The 20,576-nt window shown below is 44.5% G+C and overlaps 4 protein-coding genes across 4 annotated transcripts; 1 reads left to right on the forward strand and 3 right to left on the reverse strand.

The window, feature by feature from the left end:
- Positions 1-12: 12 nt before the first annotated feature.
- On the reverse strand, positions 13-1,984 carry LOC117142804 (nucleolar protein 56). The gene is made up of 3 exons (XM_033307012.1): positions 1,874-1,984; positions 1,308-1,710; positions 13-1,242 (listed from the first exon to the last, which is right to left on the reverse strand). The coding sequence occupies exons 1-3, from the start codon at positions 1,874-1,876 to the stop codon at positions 158-160; spliced, it is 1,491 nt and encodes a 496-aa protein (XP_033162903.1). The 5' UTR covers positions 1,877-1,984; the 3' UTR covers positions 13-157.
- A 95-nt stretch (positions 1,985-2,079) lies between these two features.
- Positions 2,080-4,236, forward strand: LOC117142806 (MOB kinase activator-like 1). The gene is made up of 3 exons (XM_033307014.1): positions 2,080-2,516; positions 2,895-3,061; positions 3,126-4,236. Exons 1-3 carry the CDS (start codon positions 2,503-2,505, stop codon positions 3,602-3,604), a joined length of 660 nt encoding a protein of 219 aa, XP_033162905.1. The 5' UTR covers positions 2,080-2,502; the 3' UTR covers positions 3,605-4,236.
- Positions 4,237-4,281: 45 nt separating this feature from the next.
- LOC117142805 (retinol-binding protein pinta) lies at positions 4,282-5,697 on the reverse strand. The gene is made up of 3 exons (XM_033307013.1): positions 5,232-5,697; positions 4,785-5,014; positions 4,282-4,728 (listed from the first exon to the last, which is right to left on the reverse strand). Exons 1-3 carry the CDS (start codon positions 5,622-5,624, stop codon positions 4,530-4,532), a joined length of 822 nt encoding a protein of 273 aa, XP_033162904.1. The 5' UTR covers positions 5,625-5,697; the 3' UTR covers positions 4,282-4,529.
- Positions 5,698-6,141: 444 nt separating this feature from the next.
- Positions 6,142-17,320, reverse strand: LOC117142803 (transcription factor SPT20 homolog). Its single transcript, XM_033307010.1, has 4 exons — positions 16,815-17,320; positions 7,763-8,947; positions 6,641-7,652; positions 6,142-6,532 (listed from the first exon to the last, which is right to left on the reverse strand). Exons 1-4 carry the CDS (start codon positions 16,830-16,832, stop codon positions 6,471-6,473), a joined length of 2,277 nt encoding a protein of 758 aa, XP_033162901.1. The 5' UTR covers positions 16,833-17,320; the 3' UTR covers positions 6,142-6,470.
- Positions 17,321-20,576: the final 3,256 nt, after the last annotated feature.

Raw genomic sequence — 20,576 nt, forward strand, 5'->3', positions numbered from 1 at the left:
AACGGAAACTCATAAAATTCCGGTGGGAATACCCTCCAAAGTATATGTTTATTATTACTTGAAATGCGATCCATCAGGGTCAAAGGAAATACAAAAGAAGCACGTAAGTAAAAGATAATTGTGTGGACTAAAACTAAGTTGAATGTAACAGAGACATTTACGCCTCCACCGCTTCCTTGTTTTTGTTCTTCTTTTTCTTCTTCTTCTTTGGCTCTCCATCATCGTTGCCATTGCCATTCTCCGCCTCGGCGGCTGCTCCGTTTCCATTGCTGGCGCCATTCGTCTCGCCCTCGTCCTCAGCCGCCCGCTTCTTCTTTTTCTTCTTCTTCTCGGACTGTGCAGTGACTGCCGCCTCTTGGCCAGCTGCCTCGATGGCCTCCTTCATTACCTCAATGTTCTTGCGCGGCACATCGCCGGACTCGTAGAACTTGAGGCGATCTTCGACCTGTTGCTTAAGAGTTTCGCCAAACACGCTAGTCGGCTGCTCCAGGAAGCAATCGATACGGGACGCGATGGAGCACTTGTTGGCCAGGAAGCGAGAGATGCGACCCTTGTTCTTCAGGCCAGCTCGACCAATGAACGAGGAGTGATAGATAAGACCATACTTGGGCGTATTGGAGCGGGTCTTTAGAGCACGGAAGAGCGCCTTCTCGGCACCCAGGATTTGTACTGTAGATGCTGGGTACTTGGCCAGATTGGTCAAGCTGCCGGCATGCGATATCAGGCGGGCACCGACCTGGTCGCCAATCAAAGACTGTAGATTGGGCGCCACCAAGTTCATTTTGTTGTGCAAGTAGGTAGACAGTTTCTTTCGGTATTCGGAGAGCTTGACAACGCGCTCGGCGAACAGCTCAATGTTCATCAGATCCACAATGGAGATGTCCATGCCCATGGACATCTTGGCGGCATCAATGATAGCCTGAGCCTTGGCGGAGTCCATGACGATCTTCTCAAGATCCTCTAGCTGGTCTTGCGTGAGGTTCTTGCGATCCTTGATGAACTTAGCCGCCTTGGCGAACATGTAATTGTCGGGAACGATTTTGACCAGTTCTGGGAAGTGATACGAGTACCACTCGCGTATCCGCATGGAGAAGGTATTCACGTCCTTATCAAGCTGATCCAGCAGTGCAATCGACTGGATGATCATGTTGTCGGAACGATGAACATTGAACTTGACCTTGGCACGAGAGTAGCTGTGGCCCAGACCCAGCTGAGCAACGCCAGCGGACTTGTCGGTGAATCCTGGAGCGGACGGAAGAGAATTTAGTTAGACAAAGAGGATTTTCCTTGCAAAGCAGCTAACTTACCTTTGACCAACTTAGCGAAGTGGAATCGCACGCCGCGCAGGATCTCAGGAACCACTCCAAAGTGACTGCACTGGACGCCAATGGCCTCGGTGATGGCAGCTCCCAGCTTGGCATCCGCAATACCCAAGGTGCACTTCTTCTTCTTCAGCTTGGCGAAGAAGTCATCCAAGAAGGAGAGCAGATCCTGCGGCACAATGCCCTCGGAAATGGCATTGATGTTCTCCAGTGCGGCAATGGCCGTCTTGAAAGGCGCAAATCCAGCCAGCTTAACAATGGAGTTAAACTTGGCGAGGTCCGTCACCGAGGATTCCACCTGGGGCAGGAACATGGACACCTCCTCGAACTCCTTGACGGAGAAGAGCGAGAAGCCCGCCGCATGTTCGTACAGCACATACAGGTTCGACTGGAGGCGGGGAAATGGAAAATTATCAGTATGATGCGGTGGCAAACACATGTGGTTTTGGGTGCTCCGCATGTGTAGGTTAGTTTTCGCAGGGAAAACATTTTCATTTCACGGGCAACCAGCAGAGCAGTCAAATATATGAATATTGCACTTAAATATTTACCATATCTACGCCGAATATATGCCGATTTAATTAAGAAATATATATTTTTATACACCCACGATGCTGCTACAGTTGTTTTTCCACGTGCTAACTTCAAGTGTGACCATAGCGAGCCAGTTGCAGAATGTTAGGGACATACCAGATAAAATACCGCAGTACCGTACTGAATTATTTTAACAGGCTGGCCACGTTGATAGCCTGTTAACCTGTCGCGTTGTCCCTCTCGCACTTTCATCAACTGTCTCTGTGTGTGAAAGCAATTTTATTTTTATTTATAACAAATTTTTTGCGTTTATAAACACAACAGAATTAATAGTTGGCTCGGCACACTTCCTGGAACCGCTCGCATCAGCTGTTGGGCTACGGCACTAGTTTACAGACCGACCAACTGGAGGCCAGATACAGATACCATCATTGCCATTTCCCAGTTGGCCAGAGAAAGAAACCTGCTGTGCGAATTCCAGCCACTTTTCTTCGATTATTATTCTAATTGTGTGAAAATCGGCGGATCAAAGCTGCTGACACGACACAGGAGAGCCGAAAAAGCGGTGTCACTCGCCGGAAAAGTCTACGCATAGGAAAATTCCATTGGAGGCCCAGTGAAAGGCGGAGCACAGCAATTGCATGCCATGGACTTCTTGTTGTAAGTTCTCAGGGGGGCAAAACGTAGTGCAACTGCAATCCTTTGGTGCACAAAGAAAGCTCGGATCACCCCGCCCCCACATCTGACTTTCCGGCTTTGTTTGCCCTTTTTGGGGTGATATCCCCAACCTCCTGTACAGTGGAACTTCCCTATTTTTGTCTGTGGTGTTTCAAACATAGCTTTTCAAAGATATCTTGCATTCTTGCTCAATGAATTTAAAAACGGTAAAAGAAGGCGAAATACTTGTTTTAGGGGTGTACCTTGTATTGCGTATTGAACGAAGTTTCTTACGTTTCAAGCTATAGAATCTTTACTGTATTATGTGTTACTGAGTGGGGCTGTTTGGGGCCGCGACTTATTGCCTTTCTCTTTCCACAGCGGTTCCCGTTCCAGCAAGACCTTCAAGCCCAAGAAGAACATCCCGGAAGGCACACACCAATATGATCTCATGAAGCATGCGGCCGCCACGCTGGGATCGGGAAACCTGCGCAACGCAGTGGCCCTTCCAGATGGCGAGGATCTCAACGAGTGGGTGGCCGTTAACAGTGAGTCTTGTATAGTGTAAGTCGCGAAAGAAAACCGATGCTCATTGTCACTTCTTCAATCCAGCCGTGGACTTCTTCAACCAGATCAACATGCTGTACGGCACCATCACCGAGTTCTGCACCGAGGAGACCTGTGGCATCATGTCGGCTGGTCCGAAATACGAGTACCACTGGGCCGACGGTTTGACCGTAAAGAAGCCCATCAAGTGCAGCGCGCCCAAGTATATAGACTATCTGATGACTTGGGTGCAGGACCAGCTGGACGACGAGACCCTGTTTCCCTCCAAGATCGGTGTGCCGTTTCCAAAGAACTTTCACTCCTCCGCCAAGACCATACTGAAGCGTCTGTTCCGCGTGTATGCGCACATCTACCACCAGCACTTCACAGAGGTGGTGACGCTTGGCGAGGAGGCCCATCTTAACACGTCCTTCAAGCACTTCATCTTCTTCGTGCAGGAGTTCAATCTGATTGAACGGCGCGAACTGGCCCCGCTGCAGGAGCTCATCGACAAGCTGACGGCTAAGGATGAGCGGCAGATATAGGAATCACTGCATGGAGCCGCGAATTTGCGCGATTCCGGCGGCGGTGGCGGTGGTCTGCGCTTGCAGTTGGACTTGTGATGAAAGCGCTCTGGCAGACTCGTGTATTACGCTTTAGTTAGTTACCGCCAATACTTTTATGTTTCGTTCATTGCTTCATGGGGTGCCTCCCACTAAACAAAAGAAAACAAAAAACAGCCAATTGGCAATGTGAACCGAACTATAGCGGGCTAATTGCTGATCCAGAGCAACTACTATATTTTTATATGTGAAACGTAACTTTAAGGAGTATAAATCATATTTATATGTATATGTAAAGGAGAAAACAAAAGCAGCAAGAGCAACAGCACGCCTTCTATAACTAACACCTCCCGCTTTCGAGAAACAACCAATATTACGTTCACAAACTATGCGTGTTTCCTTGTTTATCGTTTTTCTTTCTGTATGTATTCTATGTATTTATTACTATTAAACTATCGCTAATTGCTCGCGGTTCAGCGGATCAAGCGATTTTGTAATGCAAACCCCAGCAATTTGAGGCGACGGTCGGCAGCACCCAATAACTGATAATAATTGTAGACTTGATAAACATTTTTGATACGTTTTATACTAATAAAGAGAATATTATGAATAAACTCGTCTCTTTTTCGTTCGGTTTATCGTGTATTGACACTTTATTAAGCAAAGAAAAAAAAGATAATAATGATGATTAACACAATGAAAATAACCTTTTTTAAAAAGGTTTAACGTAATGACTTATAATATACAAATATGGTTAAGTGGGGAATTAGGGAGTACTTACAGTACCCTTCCATAAAATATGACAACTGATATGCGCCTTTGTGCATTTGCGCATTGTAAATGTTTTCGACTAATCTATAACATTCGGCTAATCGCCTTGTTATCACTGTCGCCACACTAACCCCAATCACTTGAGCTTGCTTTTGTATTTGTCTTGTTCCACATAGAAATCGGCGTTCTCCTCGACCAACTGCTTCCACTTCACAGACAGCTCCTTATAGCTTAATCCCTGACCACCGAGTTCCTTTGGCAACTGATCACAGTTCACGGATGTTCCTTCGCGACGCACGAAAAGTCGCGATCTTATCTTGGGCGTCATAAATATTCTAAAATAATGATAATATATAGTAAGTTCTTATTTGACTAATAACATACAACCCACCTAAAGGTGTTCAAGAAGAAGTTCACATGACGGGGGGCGTTGGTGAACTCCAATAGCTTGGGCTGGCATGGATAGGCGGTCCAGCTTTCCACTGATCTCTTGATGAGCTTCGGATTCATTTGGAGAGCATGCCCCAGTTGAACGCCCTGCATATCCAGAATAGCCACCATTCCGCGGGCACAGGTCTCCGGATCGAGCTTTAGCAGCAGGTCCAATATCATTTTGCTGGTCTGGGAAACAAAGGTCGGAGAATAAGTACATGGGGGGAAAAATGTGGACGAAACTTATCATATTTGAATATTATTAAAATTTTAAGTTACATTTTATTAAAGCACAAAAAGTTCGCCTTCATGAATATGTTTAGCTACATATAAAATCATAAAATCTTTGTACTTTATTTTTTCCTGTGTACATGAAAGCATATATCTTGGTATTTCTCTGACTCACCTTAAAAACATTGTTCTGGCTGTGGAGCTTGGGATCGTGGGCTGCTGTCCGTATGACCACCACCATCCTTTGTTCGGCATCCGGACCGATGGGTAGGAAGACGCCCAGCTTAAGTAGCTCCTGGATCTCGGGCAACTGGGGATCGCGATTGTCGAACCATTCGGTGCGCTCCGCCCGCATTTGGTAGAACGTTTTCAGTTTCTTCTTGGCCCGCTCCACATCGAACTTGGAGGTGCGGAGGAAGAAGTGCAGGTTCTCGAAGGTGTTGCATCCGTTGATCTGCGGATTTGCGACGAGCCAGTCGCTGAGATCCTGGACCTGCGCCAAAACCTTTTCGGGGTCACCATCGGTGGTGGCCACTTGTCTTTTGGAACTGCTGCTGCGCGACCACATGGCGCTCCTTTGGCGGCAACGACTGTCAGCGAACTAAAACAATTGTTTATAAACAAATTGCGACATGCACTCGCTAACTGAAATAAGCTTTTCAAGCTTTTACGCGTACTCAGCGTTTTTTTTTTATCGTTCTTCTCGTCGGCATTTCGCACAGGCAAATCGCATTCTAAAATTACATAAGTGCTGATCCGTTGCAAGCTTAATTGTTGCGTTTTGGCTCAATTGGATTAATTTAATTCGAATTGATTGGCGAGAAAAGCTGACTTTGTCACATTGTATTTTAAATTTGCCGATTTCGATTGGCGTCGATGCACGGATGTTAGGGATGGGAGAATTCGAATACGTTTACAGACTCTGCTAATGCGCTGTTAATATTAACACTGTACCGGTTTTCTGGTCGTAATATTTCAAAGTTTAAAAAATTAAAACCCAAAAGATAAGTACCATGATGAACCACTTCATCAGAAATCTTTATTTTTATGTTATCATTATAAAAATATATCTAAAAACAAGCTGATGTTGTACTTTAAGATAAACTTTATTCACATAGAAAATAAATAATTGTTACATTTCAACACATTGCTTTACCACAATTACCTCCTCATATCCTCCACATTGCTCATCCTGCTCATTTTTATATGTTTTTCTTAGATCGATGCTTATGCTTTTAAATAGATTGTATATTTACAAAGATGTTGTACGCAAAACTTAAGTCAACGTGTAGGGCGGTAGATACTTGTTTCTGGGTAAAAAGGACTCAGAGGAGCAGGAGGTGTTTGGAGTTCGTGCTGGTTGTGGTGCGGGATGGTGGTGCTGGTTGGTGGTGCTTTTTGGTGGTGCAAGTGCTCAAAAGGCCCCGTTGAAGTGCAGGTTTTGTGAGGCGAACTGCGGTATCCCATGGTTGAGAGCTAAAACTTTACTGATTACTTTCAATTCGTCAAGATTTCTTAAGCTGCTAAATTGACTAAGATGATTGCCACTGGGGCCACTCGGTCTGCTCTTATAGTGTGCATTACCTGGACTATTGTCGCCGCTGGCTTTTGGCTGCTGCAACTGTTGCTGCTGCTGCTGCTGCTGCAGATATTGCTGCGCGTTCTGCTGCAACTGGTTGCTCAACTGGGGCGTCAAGTGCTGCCTGTAGAAGTTCTGGTTCTCCAGACTGGGATTGGAATTGAGGCCAGGCTGCTGGCTAACAATCGTGGTGGCAAAGGAGTTGCTCGGCTGAATCTCCACATTGGAGTTCAAGCCGAAGTTACCCACTCCCGTCTCCTGGCGGAATTGCCGCGCCCTTTGCTGCTGCTGTTGCTGATGTTGTTGCTGCTGCTGCTGGAACACCGCATTGCTGACGTAGTTGGGCAGCAGCAACTGTTGCTGCTGCTGCTGTTGAAATGGCTTGTAATTGTTATGGGGCAAGGCCTGCAGTTGCGACGCCTCGGCCGGTGCAAAGTTGAACTGATTGGAGGGCTGGACCTGGGGACTTTCGTTCGATTTCTGTAGAGATTGCTGCAAATTTTGGAAAATCTGCTGCACTGCATTCGCTGGCGGCTTCTGATAGTTATTCGCGTTAATGTTGCCATTGTGCAGGGCGAATTTATGACCCGAAACGGCATCGCGCAGCGGCAATTGCTGCTCAATTGGATATGTGGGATAAATAACAGTCTTGGTATGTGTGCTGGGTATAAATTCGACCGAAGGTCTTATGGAGTAACCCCCGCCCAAAGTGGGCGGTTGCAGACCCGTCTGAATGGCCTCCAGCGGACCATGTTGCTGCTGTACTTGCGGCAGTTGCTGCTGCTGTTGTTGCTGCTGCTGTTGCTGCTGCTGTTGCTGCTGTGGCTGCAATGTGCTGGGTTGGGCAATCGGTGAGCCCTGGAAACGGCTCTGGGTCTGCTCCTCCAACAGCTTCAGTTGACGCAGGATCAGAGCCTGCTGCTGTTGTGCCTGCACCTTCAACTGGTAGATCTGCTGCTCCAGAGCTCTCTGTCGCTCGATCAGATAGTTATTCACACTGGGAGGCTCTGGCTCCTGCTACAATAATCATTTAATATTATATTATTTATAAATTACCATTATAAAATATCAATCAAAAGGTATTTGCCAGTCGATAAGAAATAGCGATTTAGTTTAAAGCAGCATACCTTCACATAATTGCTAGTAGAGCTGGCCAGGAAGGCGGGAGTGGTGGAGAAACCACCGCCGGCACTGGTGCTCGTGCTGATCTGTGTGGTGGAGGTGCTGCTGCCGGTGGGTGGGAACTGGGTGGGCAGCGGAGTAGCCGGCGGCTCTGTTTCCAAAACATTCAGCTTAGTGATGGTGGGTCCGATGTGGGGCAGCTGTTGCTGCTGCTGTGGCGCTGCAAAGTTGGCGGCGGTGCGCTGGTGGAGCTGGTTGCCCGCCAGCAATGGGCGGAACTTTTGAGCCGTGCCACGCTCGTCCAGATCCACCGTGAAAGCGGTCACGAGTGGCGCTTCCTGGATCCGAATGTCCTGCTTGTCGACCAGCTCTATGTTCTCCCCATCCTCATTGTGGGTGGGCCTTGGCGTGGTCGTGGTCGTGGTCGTCGTCGTTGTGGTGGTGCGACGTCTAGTGGTCCGCGGTCTGGACGTAGTGGTCGTAGTCGTACTCGTGGACGTTGTGGTCGTGGGTGTGGTGGTCTTCCTTATATTGCTGATCTCGAATTTGATCTCGTGACTGCCGCTGTCGTGGGAGATCTCATTGCTGCTCACGGATCCCGAACTGGAGCTATCCACGCTCCGGGTGAGCTGACGATTCTCTGGACCTTCCGCCTCCGTGGATTTCGGTTCGAGGGACAGCGAAGCGGCGGGCTGATTCAGTTTCCGGATAGTGGTCTTCTTCCACAGCTTGGAGCGATCGATGAAGGAGGAGAGCAGCTGCTCCTGGGCATTCTTCTCGTCAAAGGTGGCCGTGTAGAATTGGACAGTGGGTACCACTGGCTCCGGATCGTTTCCCCGGGTGCTCTCCTCCAGGATCTCATCCTTTTCGCGGTGCGATGGCAGAGTAGAGGTCTCTGCTCGCGGAAGCAGGGAATGGGAACCACTGCTGCTGGGACTTTCCTCACCACTCTCCGTGGCAGCCGCCTCCTCCTGTTCCAGCTTATCAATGGCCCGAAGCAAAGCCTGCCTCACGGAGTAGTCCAGCTTTTGAATGGCCTCCCTGGGAATGATCTCGTTGCTCTCCGTGCTGGAGCTCTCCACCTCCCCCTCCTTGTGATCGCCACTGGATTCCGCATTGGCCACATGGAGCTTCAGAGCTGCCAGCAGAAGAACCGCCAGCAAAGCCCAAGGCAAGCTGTTCAAATGTCTCTGTGTTTGCGAGATAAAAAGTAAAGATATGAAGATGCAGCCAACAAAGAGGAAACATTAATGGGTACGCTTAAATTTTAATAACTTAATAAGTTCGACAGCCTTCTCCTAATGGGCGTCTTAGTTTCGGGCCTCATTTGCTCTAATGGCAATTGGTGCACGGCTAGTTGGAGACACCTTGGGCTAATTGCCTGTGACACCTTAACCATTTCCAATTGCATGGCATTAGTCGAAATGGCATTTGCCGGAATGGTTTTGGTAACTTTTTACCCACTTTGAAATGTTGTAACTTGTTGGGAAATTATATATTATGATATGTTCATTCATCTTAAGCTAATGGTTTGGTTTTATTAAGACCAATTCCTGATTTTCCACCTGATTCAAACTTGTAAACCTTGTAAATGCACTTAAAAAAATTATAAATGCATCAAATTGCAGACTAGCAAATCAGAAAATTAAAGTGAAGTGTGACAAATGTCTATACAATTATTTCGAATTTTAGCTGTGACTGAATTTTTATATAACTCTATTGCATTTGAAAATTTCCTGATTTTCCTATTAACCAAGCTACTCGTATTTTCGAGTGCATTTTATTTGCCACATTAGAAGCCAAGCCCAATGCCGGGAAACTTTTGCAAGCTGGTGGAAAATGGAAAATGCATGCTTCGTCTGCAGCATGTGACCCCTTCATTTTTGTTAGCCCAAGTCCACTAATCTCGACGTGGTAATCTTTCCGGCATTTGCGCCGATGGAAAATCATAACGCATTACACTTCGTTTTGCTGCCCACTATTGCTATGCGGATTTCTTGCTTTTTTGGGGGAATCCAAAGCTGCGTTTGGGCCTTTGCCTTTTCGTTTTCCTTTGAATTTTCCTCAGCCATTGCCTTGCACAATTTCCCATTTTCAACAGCTTGACGATTGATTCCTGGTGGTTTTTCATGCGATTGGAGTCCGCAGACCGTTTGCAAATTGGCCAGCAAGTTGCAACTCTTGTTTGGCTGTGGCCAAGTGCTTAGGCTAATTGTTGCATCAACGAGCGGAGGAAAAGCAAACCATCTGACCACCTGTCGCCGGAGCTACGTGAGTTGCCCGCTTTGATTTGGTTTTGTTTTTCGGGGCTCGTATTCGGTTTTGGATTTGGAATTTTTGGTCTGCGTTTTTGGGGCTCACTTTGGGTGCCCAGGATTTTTGTGTGGCAGTCACGTTGTTGCCACTTGGCACTTGGCATTACCCGGCGTCGTTGGCCAAATTTGAACAGTCGTGGCAAAGTCGTTGCCTGAGTGGAAAATATTTAATCGGCAGCAGCAACAACAGTAGATGAAATGAAAAGCCCATTGGATTCGCAGCAAGGATTCCAGTCTTTTGCAATGCCAATGTTGCATAAATCGTTTGCTTCGTACAGAAAACACATTTTTTAAGTGCCTGCAAATCTATTTGATTTCATTGCTGTTAAGTTTAAAATATTACTCACATGAAGACTGTATTGATAACCTTTGAATCTCTTGAAATAGTCATATTATTTGCTGGTGTGAAGTCAATGTCCAAATGATTGAGCTCAGTTTTCAGTTAGTACCCCACAAGTAATCAATCTTCCCATTGGGTAAATCTTTCAACTTTGATCAACACTCTTGACTGAAGTTCGCCCCTTAAACTTTCTACTTGCCCGCCTTCGAATCACCGAAGGCGTCTCCTTTGAAGTCCATTGCCATAGTATCGAACATGAGTCGACTCTTTTCACACTATATGGCTGCTGAAAATAATCATAATTTTTCACAATTTTACTGCCGCCCTCCTGCCGCCCAAAAACCAAGGCCAGAGTTCAAGTTCTGCCAAAGGGCAAAGCATTATGGACCACGCCAACGACCAGGAGGCAACCATTTTTGATGGGAAATAATTTCGGCTGGCAGTCATTTCTCCGCACAACTGGCTTGCTATTGACTTTCCGTTTGGGCTTTTCGCTTTTTGGCCAACAAAATCGATGGCCATGCCTGCTTGGCTGCTCATTTGCGTCAATTTCACTATGGAAATCATCGTGGGCATTCAGTCAGTCAGTCAGCCAAATAGTCGGACTGTCCGTCAGTCGCGTCAAGTTGGCGCTAAGCTAATCAAGTTTACCGGCTTTGATTTCGCGGATCGGCTGGGAAAAGGTTTAAACAAAAAAATGTAGGGGGAAGGAGGATCCACTGGTACAGCAAAAAGAAACAGCAATCATCATAAATTGTAATGGTCAGTTAGGAATCTCTGTAGCCACATATATTAAAAGGCGCGGGGCTCAATTGCATGTGGGCATTTCCATTTCTTTCATTTCGGGCCATTTCCCTGCCATGTTTGCCACTTCAAAACACGAAAATTCCAGGCAGCATTTGCGGAAGTGCTTAATTGTAAATATCTGCGCTATTTAAGTGGATTTCTTGATTATTGCCACTAACAAAGTGTAAATACAACTTATTTTAGTTATTGATGGAAACATCAACGCAATGTGTGAGTTATAAATAAAGTTAAAAGCTTTAAGTTTTAATTGTTTTATGGCCAAGAGGTTAACAAGCCCTGCAGCTCGTTGAAAATTTCTCTATTTAAAATTCGCGCCAGTTCCCAGCTGAAAACCCCAATCAAACGAAGCCGCACAATTCCGTTTTAATTGAACGAATATATATACATATATATTTATGTGGTATATGAACGAAATTAACAAGCGCGTAAAGCGCCATAAGGCAGCTCAATAAAACGCCTTTAATTATCCGTAATTATTTTCGCTGGCCGCTGGGTTCCGCAAAGAGCCGAAAAAGCCACAGAAATTGGCCACAAACATGCGGCAAAGTGTAAAAAGTGATTTAACAACAATCGGACAACGCCAATAAATTAGCAATACCTCAATGGATAATGGCCCAAAACCGTCTACATACATACATACATACCATATAATTTATTTATCCCTTGTGTGTGGGTCGAAAGTGTTTTCCCCCTCACTTGAGGTAAGCAAATATTGCCTCCGGCCAAAAGAAGCAGCCAATTGCATAATGCGAAACTGGCCAAAAGCCGAAACTTCACTTTCGACGTGCGGATCGGACTGGGTAACCCAGTTCCACCGGACAACAATGAAAATACGGTACGTCATATACGTATGCCAGTAATTCGAGCTGTCAGTTTGGCGGGGCGCTTATGTTGCTGCTGGATTTCCCCCCTTTTTTTTGCAGTTTTTTTTTGTGATTAATTTCACGCCTGCTGAGCCCCGCTGCACCTCAGATATTTCGCATTCTGCAGATGCATTTTTGCATTTTTGCATTTAGCATTGCTCAAACCGGTGGCTTGGTTGCATCCACATCCATATCCACAAGCCACGCATTATTAAGCAGCTGGCTGGATGATAAACCCCAAATTTCGAGACCCGGCCGAAAGTTGTTTATCTGGCTCTGGATGTAACAGTTCGCCATATAACGCAATCCCAGCTCCCAGCTCCCAGCTCTTAACCCCCAGCCCAATCCCATCAAGATCCCATCCCCTCGTCGCCAATTGGCGAGTTGGTGCAAATCGCTGTTCATGCTTTATGTGTGCCAGCATACATATTAATTTTGTAAATATTATGTTGCAATCGCGCTGCCCCAGCAAAACCATCAAATGCAACTATATTATATTAAAAGGTCGGTTCACGCCCAAATAAACGATTTATTGATGTAAAGGAAAACATATTTGGGTATATTCATCTCGGCATATAGTTCGTATAAATGGCCTATTATTAAGATATACAAATTGGACTGTATTCATAAGCAAATTTAGCTTGATAATTAAAACAATAGGAACTATCATGAGGAACTATCAAAAGGTGTTACAGAAATCTTCTGCGGTCGAAATTTATCAATGACCAAATAGAGCTGTCAATAAAAAAAGTTTCGTGCTGCTTTATGTATTTTTAAGGTTTGAATAAACACAAAAGTGATTTGGCAATTTGGTTTAACTTGAAGTATTTAATAAACCTATGTGGCTTCTTTTTGATTCTAAAAATGTGTTGAACAAATCTAAAAAAAAATACAAGTATTTTTAAAAGTCTTAATAAAAGCCTAATAATAATACCCATATTTGAACTATATGAGGGCATGCACAAATCGATGCAATGGCTACTATTTTGTGGCCTTTATCAATGGCGATCCCCCCAGTGTTCGGTTGCTCAATAAATTTGTTACAGTATTTTACGGGCTTTTAACTGCCTTTGTGGCTACCAAGCTTCGTTGTCCACGGAGCCATAAAAAACCTCCGTAATTGCGTGTGTGGGCCCCTGGCAGCATCTTCTCGACCATCTCGAACGCAAGGGGAGCCATCCATCCACTTGGTTGCCCGACAGCAAGTCCCGGGCATTTGCATAATTTCACACTCACATTTCGAGGCTGACGCGCCCTGAACTCGGATTTTGTGGCATTGTTTTCGACGTGATATCGACGATATAATCTATGATCCATGGGCCTAGGCTGTTTTGACATGGAAGCGAGCTTTTGCGTTTTGATTGGCATTGATTGGATCGCTGGTGGTTGACCAATGCGGCGATATAGCGCGATATGCGAGGGGATCTACTCCGAAATCGCATTCATAGCTGTTTACATTTCGATTAGGGCCCATTTGGCTGACTGTTATTTGCATATTTATGTGCATTTAATTGGGTTTTGGTTGCGTGTAAGCTAGATGGCATATCGGCTATTCGCTATGGCAGATCGCGAAAGGTTATCTTTTGGCTGATTGGCCGACCAGGGGTCAAGTTTATTGATGGACCAGCGATAAGCAGCTACGGCTGAAGTTCAAGTTTGGGCATCAAATTGAATTCGCCAGACATATGATAATAATATTATGCTGTCTGTTACAACAGGTTATAGTTTTTATATGTTTATATATTTGTTTTTTGCCACGCCAAAACTCTCGCTGGCATCAGTGGCGGCTGAGTGAAAATCCGTGGACTCGGCTTATTGACCAACGCTTTTTGCCATCTTCCCGGCTTTTATTTAGCCACACAGCATTTCATAATAAAAATAAGACAAAATTACCAATGTGCGCATATTACGATAAATTTCCGCGGCATATACTGTACATACAGTCGCAGCCATGGCGGTAAGGTTTTTCCATCCAATAATAATTTCTGTTTGTTTGTTGGTGTTTCGGTTCGCGTAATGTCTGCCCATTGTTTGGGCTTCGGATTTTAAGGAGGGGCTGCAGGGGAAATCTCTGTGTTTTCTTTTACAATTTTTTTCCTCGCTTTTTGTTTTGCTCTTTACATCTAATGGCGCGTTGAGACAAAAATGCAATGTCAATGGCATCATTGGGCCGTGTACTCGGCAATTTCGGTTTCACTTTTATCGATGCCCGGGCATCTGGTCTCCGAAGATCCGAATGTTGAGGAAGAGCCCAGCGAAGCCAAGTCGAGGTGAAGATGAAGATGCTGCCGGTGCAGAGATCATCGGTGGCCAGTGGAAGTGGTAAATGTTTTTTTTTATGCCTAGCTTTGTTTTGGCCTGTCTATATAGTTGCATATTATTATGTAAATCGCTTACATTGTGTGTGCTCAGCGTCGTGTGCCAGTTACCACCACTGAAAACTATCTACAATTGCCCGTTCGAAATGCTGCTGTTGACCTTTCGGCGGCCGATGCGTCCGTCGATGGGTTTACAAAACAAAAGACTTAGGCAACGAACGCGACACTAAACTCCCCCTAAACGCGTTGCATGACCGCCAACTCATCCGCTGCACTTGCTCAGCGGCTTCATAGTTATACTTTACAAGTGGCACTGATTTATTCGAGGAGCATCTTCGTGCCCATTCCCTGTTCCTTTTCGTTGCCCATCTATCATATGGTAAATTGTAAATTGCTATTTTGACAATTGCACAATTTCGTGCAGACCATGGGCAAAGATACAGATCTCCTCGCACGATATATGTTGACTGCTCAGTGTGCGGGCGGTTTTTTCTTGTTATTTATTTCTTGCTGAATCCATGAATTGGATATCTTGTGAATGAAGCGCCGATCGTGAGTGAGTGTGTGGTACTTTTACTTTTGTTACCCTACAATGACGCCGGGTCAACAGTTCCGATAAGCAAATCAAACAATACTCCCGCTCCCTGATCAATGACTGTGAAAATCTGTGCCCCGGGGCACTTGAAAACGTTAATTGAAATAACCGGGAGAAACTCACGTGTGATAAAATTGATTGAAATTGTTTTTTTTTTTTTTTTGTGAAATATATTGTGCGCGATTTTTGGGTAAACTATCTTTGTTATTGAGCCAATTGTGTTTTTCATTAATAAAACTGATGTGGATAAGAAATAACTACAAAGATTTTCTTTACATATTTAAGAAATTATTTTATTTGTTTAATCCATCAGGGTTAAATAAAGGTAGTTTACAGAGATGAACTCGGGAATTTGGGGTTGTGATAATCTTTATTAATGAACTACAATTGGCTTTAAAAAGATGTTTAGCTTTTTTTTTGGATTTAGGAAAGCGACGATTTACAAAATTATAAATATGTATAAGTATAATAACATTACAAGTATTTTGATTTTCAAAGGGTTTTGTCTTTACTATTTTTATTAATTTTTTTCATGCGCTCTTAAGTTTCACAATTGTTTACTACCTTTGTGTTAACATTTCCTTAAAAATATTAAATTTTTTAAGCACATTGGGAAGAAACCGGCAGTGTCCCTTGACACTGACTGCCGCTGGATGATTTATGACCCGTTGGCTAATTTTGGGCTGGAGAAATCAGCGGCCGGCAAGGAAGCCATCGTTTTTTTTTGCCAACGCAAACAGAAATGTGTAAAAAAGGAAAACGCAGCATAATCAATTTTAAGCATTGTCAAACTGCAATTATGCAATGGTGAAAAGTGAAATTTTATTGCATGTCAACAACGGCAGACATCTACACACATCTTGCGTTTTGGGACGTCTTCACCGATGACTTGGTAGATGGGCAGGGATTGGTTTTTTATGCTTTTCGGGTCTGGGAATGGGAGTCGATCCGGTTGCTCGGGTCCAGTCGAAGGCTGCTGCCAACTCTCAACTTTGGCTGGCGAACAACAGGTCGCACTGGCGTTGGCCATTTGAATTTGGCCATAAACTGTCGATTGCATAAGCTGGAAATCGGATATGCCTGGGGTGTGGGCCTCAGCCTGGCCAACATGCGGGCCAGAAGGCCCATAAATCCTTGACGGGTTGGCCAATCCAATTGGGTTAAACAAGCGACTAGCACCTGTGTCTAAAACCAATCCGCTCTCGTTTTGACCTCCGACTTTATATGCTTTTAACGCTCCTAATCAGGCATGTTCCCCAAATGGACTTTGAGTGATTAGGGGTCGTAAAACAACTGGAACTCGATCGGTAGCTGGCAGGCGCATTAAATGCGTCTCACATGTCGCTAATTAAATTGTTTTATCGACTCCGAAACGGAATCATTAAACGGCATTAAAAACCCATTACACAAATGACTTGGCAAATGACTTTCCATAACTTGGTCTTGCCAAAAACGTTGAGATCCCATGCATATATTCATGATTGGGCTATCTGATCGATTGGCGTCGATCGCAGCTGTCAGTCGGAAACCCAGAAACACGGTAACTCCCACACCCGCATGTCTATGTCAAATGTGCCAAAATTGGGCGTGGTCAGATGTCTTGCTAATTGGAAGTAATTTAATTATAGAGGCAGGTGAAATTTCCATAGAGGTTCGCTTGTTAAACTTTCAGATTGCTAGAATCTTTAGGGGATTCCTTGAAGCGTTATTTATCACTTGTCATGCATTTATTTAGATTATAAACTTAACAAAGAACGTAAATTATAGGTAAGCTAAGAAGTATCTGAGTACAGAAGTAGTCTTCTTTTCTAAAACTTACCACCAGCATTTTGGCCATGTATCTTAGGGAAATGTATCCAATCTAATAGCGCAGTAATCCGATGGTTAGACGACCACTCCACCACACTCTCTACGTCGCTTTTGGACGATGCACGCAATCAAAACGTAATATTCGAATCGAGACAGAAACATAAACTAATCAAATGCGAATTAGCTGCTAACGTTTCCTTTATTGTATGTGGATTATATACATTTGATTTGTATAATGCCAATATGCCGCTGGCTGTCGGCCGTTTCTCGTTGCACTTTATTTTCGATTAATTGCCAAATTTCGAATCGTTATTTTTGAATTAGCGGACAACAGTTCACACCGGCCGATTATTTTCGCGGCTCAGAGTTAGTTAGATTTTGTGAGTTTTGCTGCTTAAAGGTCGCCTTTTAGCTGCTTTCGGATTTGGTGGCTAACCGCTGGCAGAGGCAAGCTGAACTGAACCAAAACCAAACCAAACCAAACCGTCTGAACGCTCGATGCAGACTGAGCCGCGATCGTGGCGAGGTTTCCTGGCCGAAGACAAAAGCATAAGACCATGGGCCGCCGAAGATGCTGCAGATGTGGTCGTTGTCAGTTGGCTATGAATGAAAGCTCATTATGGCCATCTCGTCTTGTTTTTAGTTTTCGGTCTTAAGCTTGAACTTGGCTGCCGGACTGGACTGCAAATTTACCTTACCTCACCTTACTACACCTTTAATGGCCAACCGTTGCCATGACGCAACGGAATTCTAGTGGAGCTGCACTCCCTTGGGCGCTAATTAAGTTTTATACATTTACATACATTTATTGGGATCGGAGGCTGGCTGGCCCGCTTTCTCAGCATTACCCAACCAACTCTGGTTTCGCTTTCCTCCGAAATCCTTGCCCACAGCTAAATGAACACCTTCAGCCAGTTTGGGCCAACTCGCACACGTGCCGCAGAGCAAAGTTGGCTTTCAGCTTCCTAGTAGCCAATTTTTGGGCCACTTCACGGCGCGAATTTCTCTCGCATTAGCGCCAATTCGGCATGTAAATTAACTCATTTCTGAAGACGCATATTTCAATATTCGATTTCCGGCTGACTTTTCCACTTCCGCTCAACTTTGCCACTTGCAATTATTGCTTTGATGAGGCTTTTGATGAGCAGCCAACTGCCAAACAGGCTAAACCTGGAAGCGCTTTTGGTCATCAATGGCCGGCATCAAATGAAACTGCAGCTCAAGGAAATTAAGGGTTGAAAGTTGTAGTTAATTGGAAAAATATTCAGCGAAAAGGGTTATCCCAAATAATGGATTTTATGGTTTATTTTTGATCGTAAAACTACTCTTTTTTAATAAGTGCCTAAGTAATGCACCATTGCATTTAATAACATCTTTTGGGTATCAGCATAACAATGTTAGTAGCTGGCATAACACCATTTTGGTAACCTGTCTGGGAAATCACCATTTGGCGGGGGAGTGGAACTGGAGACCCATCCTCTGTCAATGGAAAATCGGCAGGCAGTGTGAGGCACTTTCCGCCACCCGACTAGTTTCCACATGCCACCGGTAGGAGAGTCTGGGAGTCGCATCTCTTAGCGGCAGATTACTGGGCAAATGCTTGGTAAAGACCAACTGAAAGCCACAAAAGCGAGCCAAAAAGCAAACATCGAACACGTTGAGCGTGGCATCGAGTGGCAAACCAGCTTTCTTCGTCGTGACTTTTGATATTTGAAATGATGGCGAGACGCCTCGACGCCGCCGCCTGGTGAGCTTTTGAACCCGTTTGCACCCTTTTCCAACTGTTCCATGCGTTTTTCCACCGCCACCCCTTCCCATCACCCATTTCCATTTGACTTTTCCGATTCGAAGTCGTTTGCTGCTCTGCATGCTGAACAAATTTTGATTGTGGCCAGGACAGATCTCCGGGAGGAAAGTGAGGATCCGCGGGGCATTTGGGTGGGTAGTACCACAACTGGTGGTCGAGTATCACCATTATACACTCAGAGCATCTAATTCTATATTAGATATGCAACATTATCAGCAAGAAATATTCCACTTTCTATCTGAAGAGTATATGCTGATATATGTTAAAAAGTTTATAGTATGCTATTTGAAGATCGGACAACTTAGGACTTTATAGGGAATCCTTTTTCCCAGTGAAAGGCAAATGAAAAATACATGTTGCTTGGTTGTACCGCTACAGCTGAGCTAAGTAAACTGAATTCGTAATGAAGTTTTGCGGTTACGGATTGGCATCCCATCGTACGTGATCCCAGCTGCCATCACTCAAGGCAACCGCAATTTTGACCCCACCACAGAGCTCCATTTGGCAACCCATGGATGACCTTAGCCACTTGATTCATCCCGCCACGCCTTAATCCAACTACCGTTTACAAATCGCCCATAGGCCGCATAATAAAGTCATCCATCTGGGCAACCAATCATCATCATAGCCGGGGGCTAAGCTTTATTGTGACACTTGATTGAACCACCCGACCGATATTGGCATTTTGAATTGCAGGAATTTATGATTGGCGGTGGCAAATGAAATCATAAATAGCAAAAAGAGCAACGAGTTCACTAAATGGCACAAACGCGACGCACAATCGAGAAATTTGTTTATAAATAAATTTGTATAAATTGCATAGATTTGACATAAGACAAAGGCCTTTGTGCCCCACGAAATAAACGTGTCAATGAGGGCCGCGGTAATAATTTAAAATGCAAATAGTCGAAAAAGGCAATCGCAGGCCGTCGTTTAAGGTGTGAAATATGAATGCGGCAGAGGCAGCTCTAATCTTCGCCGGACTCCATGAAACCCGAGTAAAGATTTGCCAACGCACTCCGGATAATCATATGCATCCAAATGTGTTTTAGCTGCGAGGGGTCGGGGTATCCCCCCATATATATCGCTTTATCGGGCGTCTTCGGTTACAATTTACATTCGGGGCCTTGTCAGTTCCGGATTAGACAAAATTGCTTTTTAAGTAAGCTAAATCAATCATTTGACAGCAGCTTAATTGTCCAGCGATCGCTGGTCACGCCTGCCCAAAAAAGAGGCTATGGGATTGTCTTCTGTTTTTTTTTCGGACAGCTGCTGCTCCGGCTACCGGCTGAACTCCTGACCCCCGCATTTTTCATTTTGGCCCATTGTGGGGATGCTGATGGTTCAATGCCATCGCAGCCAGTTTTCCTTTGGCTACTTTTCAAAGTGATTGAATGGAGTTTTGGGAACCGAAATGTCAGGGAAACTTGGTAATCGAAGGATTTTGATTGATGCGTGAAGTAAGTGAAATCTTGCAGAAAGAGAAATCCCAATGGGTCTATGTGGAGATACAAGAATCAATTGAATTGCTGGGCTGACCAAATATGTATATATTCAAAAAACTAATTAAGGGCAAATTATAAAAAAGCGTAGTGTAATTTTTTAATTATTTTAGACAAATATTAGGTAAGGTCAACATTTCTATTTTTAAACATTGTCTGGCTGATGGGTTTTCACTCTTCAATCAAGTTAATCAAAACTTGTTTTCCCTGCAACCTGATGAAGATGTGTCCAATTAATGGCACCTCGATTTACGACCAATTTTTTAGGGCTTAATGATTATAACTAGTTAGCCATCGAATATTAATACAATCCATCAAACGCTATAATATGAGATGATTTCCGAGATCATTTGGTTTCTTTATTTGCGTATTCCCATCTTGTTTATGCCTTGAGCCAATCAAATTTATACATTTATTCGATCCACTATATTTTTCAGGCCAAAAGATACATTTGATACGTTTT

The sequence above is a fragment of the Drosophila mauritiana genome, chromosome 3R, assembly GCF_004382145.1.
Source record: "Drosophila mauritiana strain mau12 chromosome 3R, ASM438214v1, whole genome shotgun sequence".
In the NCBI taxonomy this organism is placed as follows: Eukaryota; Metazoa; Arthropoda; class Insecta; order Diptera; family Drosophilidae; genus Drosophila; species Drosophila mauritiana.

Excerpts from the sequence above, each read along its gene's own strand:
- LOC117142804 (XM_033307012.1), bottom strand. Across the intron at positions 1,243-1,307 it reads CTTCGCTAAGTTGGTCAAAG|GATTCACCGACAAGTCCGCT; the intron begins GTAAGTTAGCTG and ends CGTCCGCTCCAG.
- LOC117142806 (XM_033307014.1), top strand. Across the intron at positions 3,062-3,125 it reads CGAGTGGGTGGCCGTTAACA|CCGTGGACTTCTTCAACCAG; the intron begins GTGAGTCTTGTA and ends TCTTCAATCCAG.
- LOC117142805 (XM_033307013.1), bottom strand. The coding sequence starts at position 5,624 with ATGTGGTCGCGCAGCAGCAGTTCCAAAAGACAAGTGGCCACCACCGAT. Across the intron at positions 5,015-5,231 it reads GCCAGAACAATGTTTTTAAG|ACCAGCAAAATGATATTGGA; the intron begins GTGAGTCAGAGA and ends TTTGTTTCCCAG. Across the intron at positions 4,729-4,784 it reads TTCTTCTTGAACACCTTTAG|AATATTTATGACGCCCAAGA; the intron begins GTGGGTTGTATG and ends TCATTATTTTAG.
- LOC117142803 (XM_033307010.1), bottom strand. Across the intron at positions 7,653-7,762 it reads CTACTAGCAATTATGTGAAG|CAGGAGCCAGAGCCTCCCAG; the intron begins GTATGCTGCTTT and ends TGATTATTGTAG. Across the intron at positions 6,533-6,640 it reads CAGCGGCGACAATAGTCCAG|CTCTCAACCATGGGATACCG; the intron begins GTAATGCACACT and ends GTAAAGTTTTAG.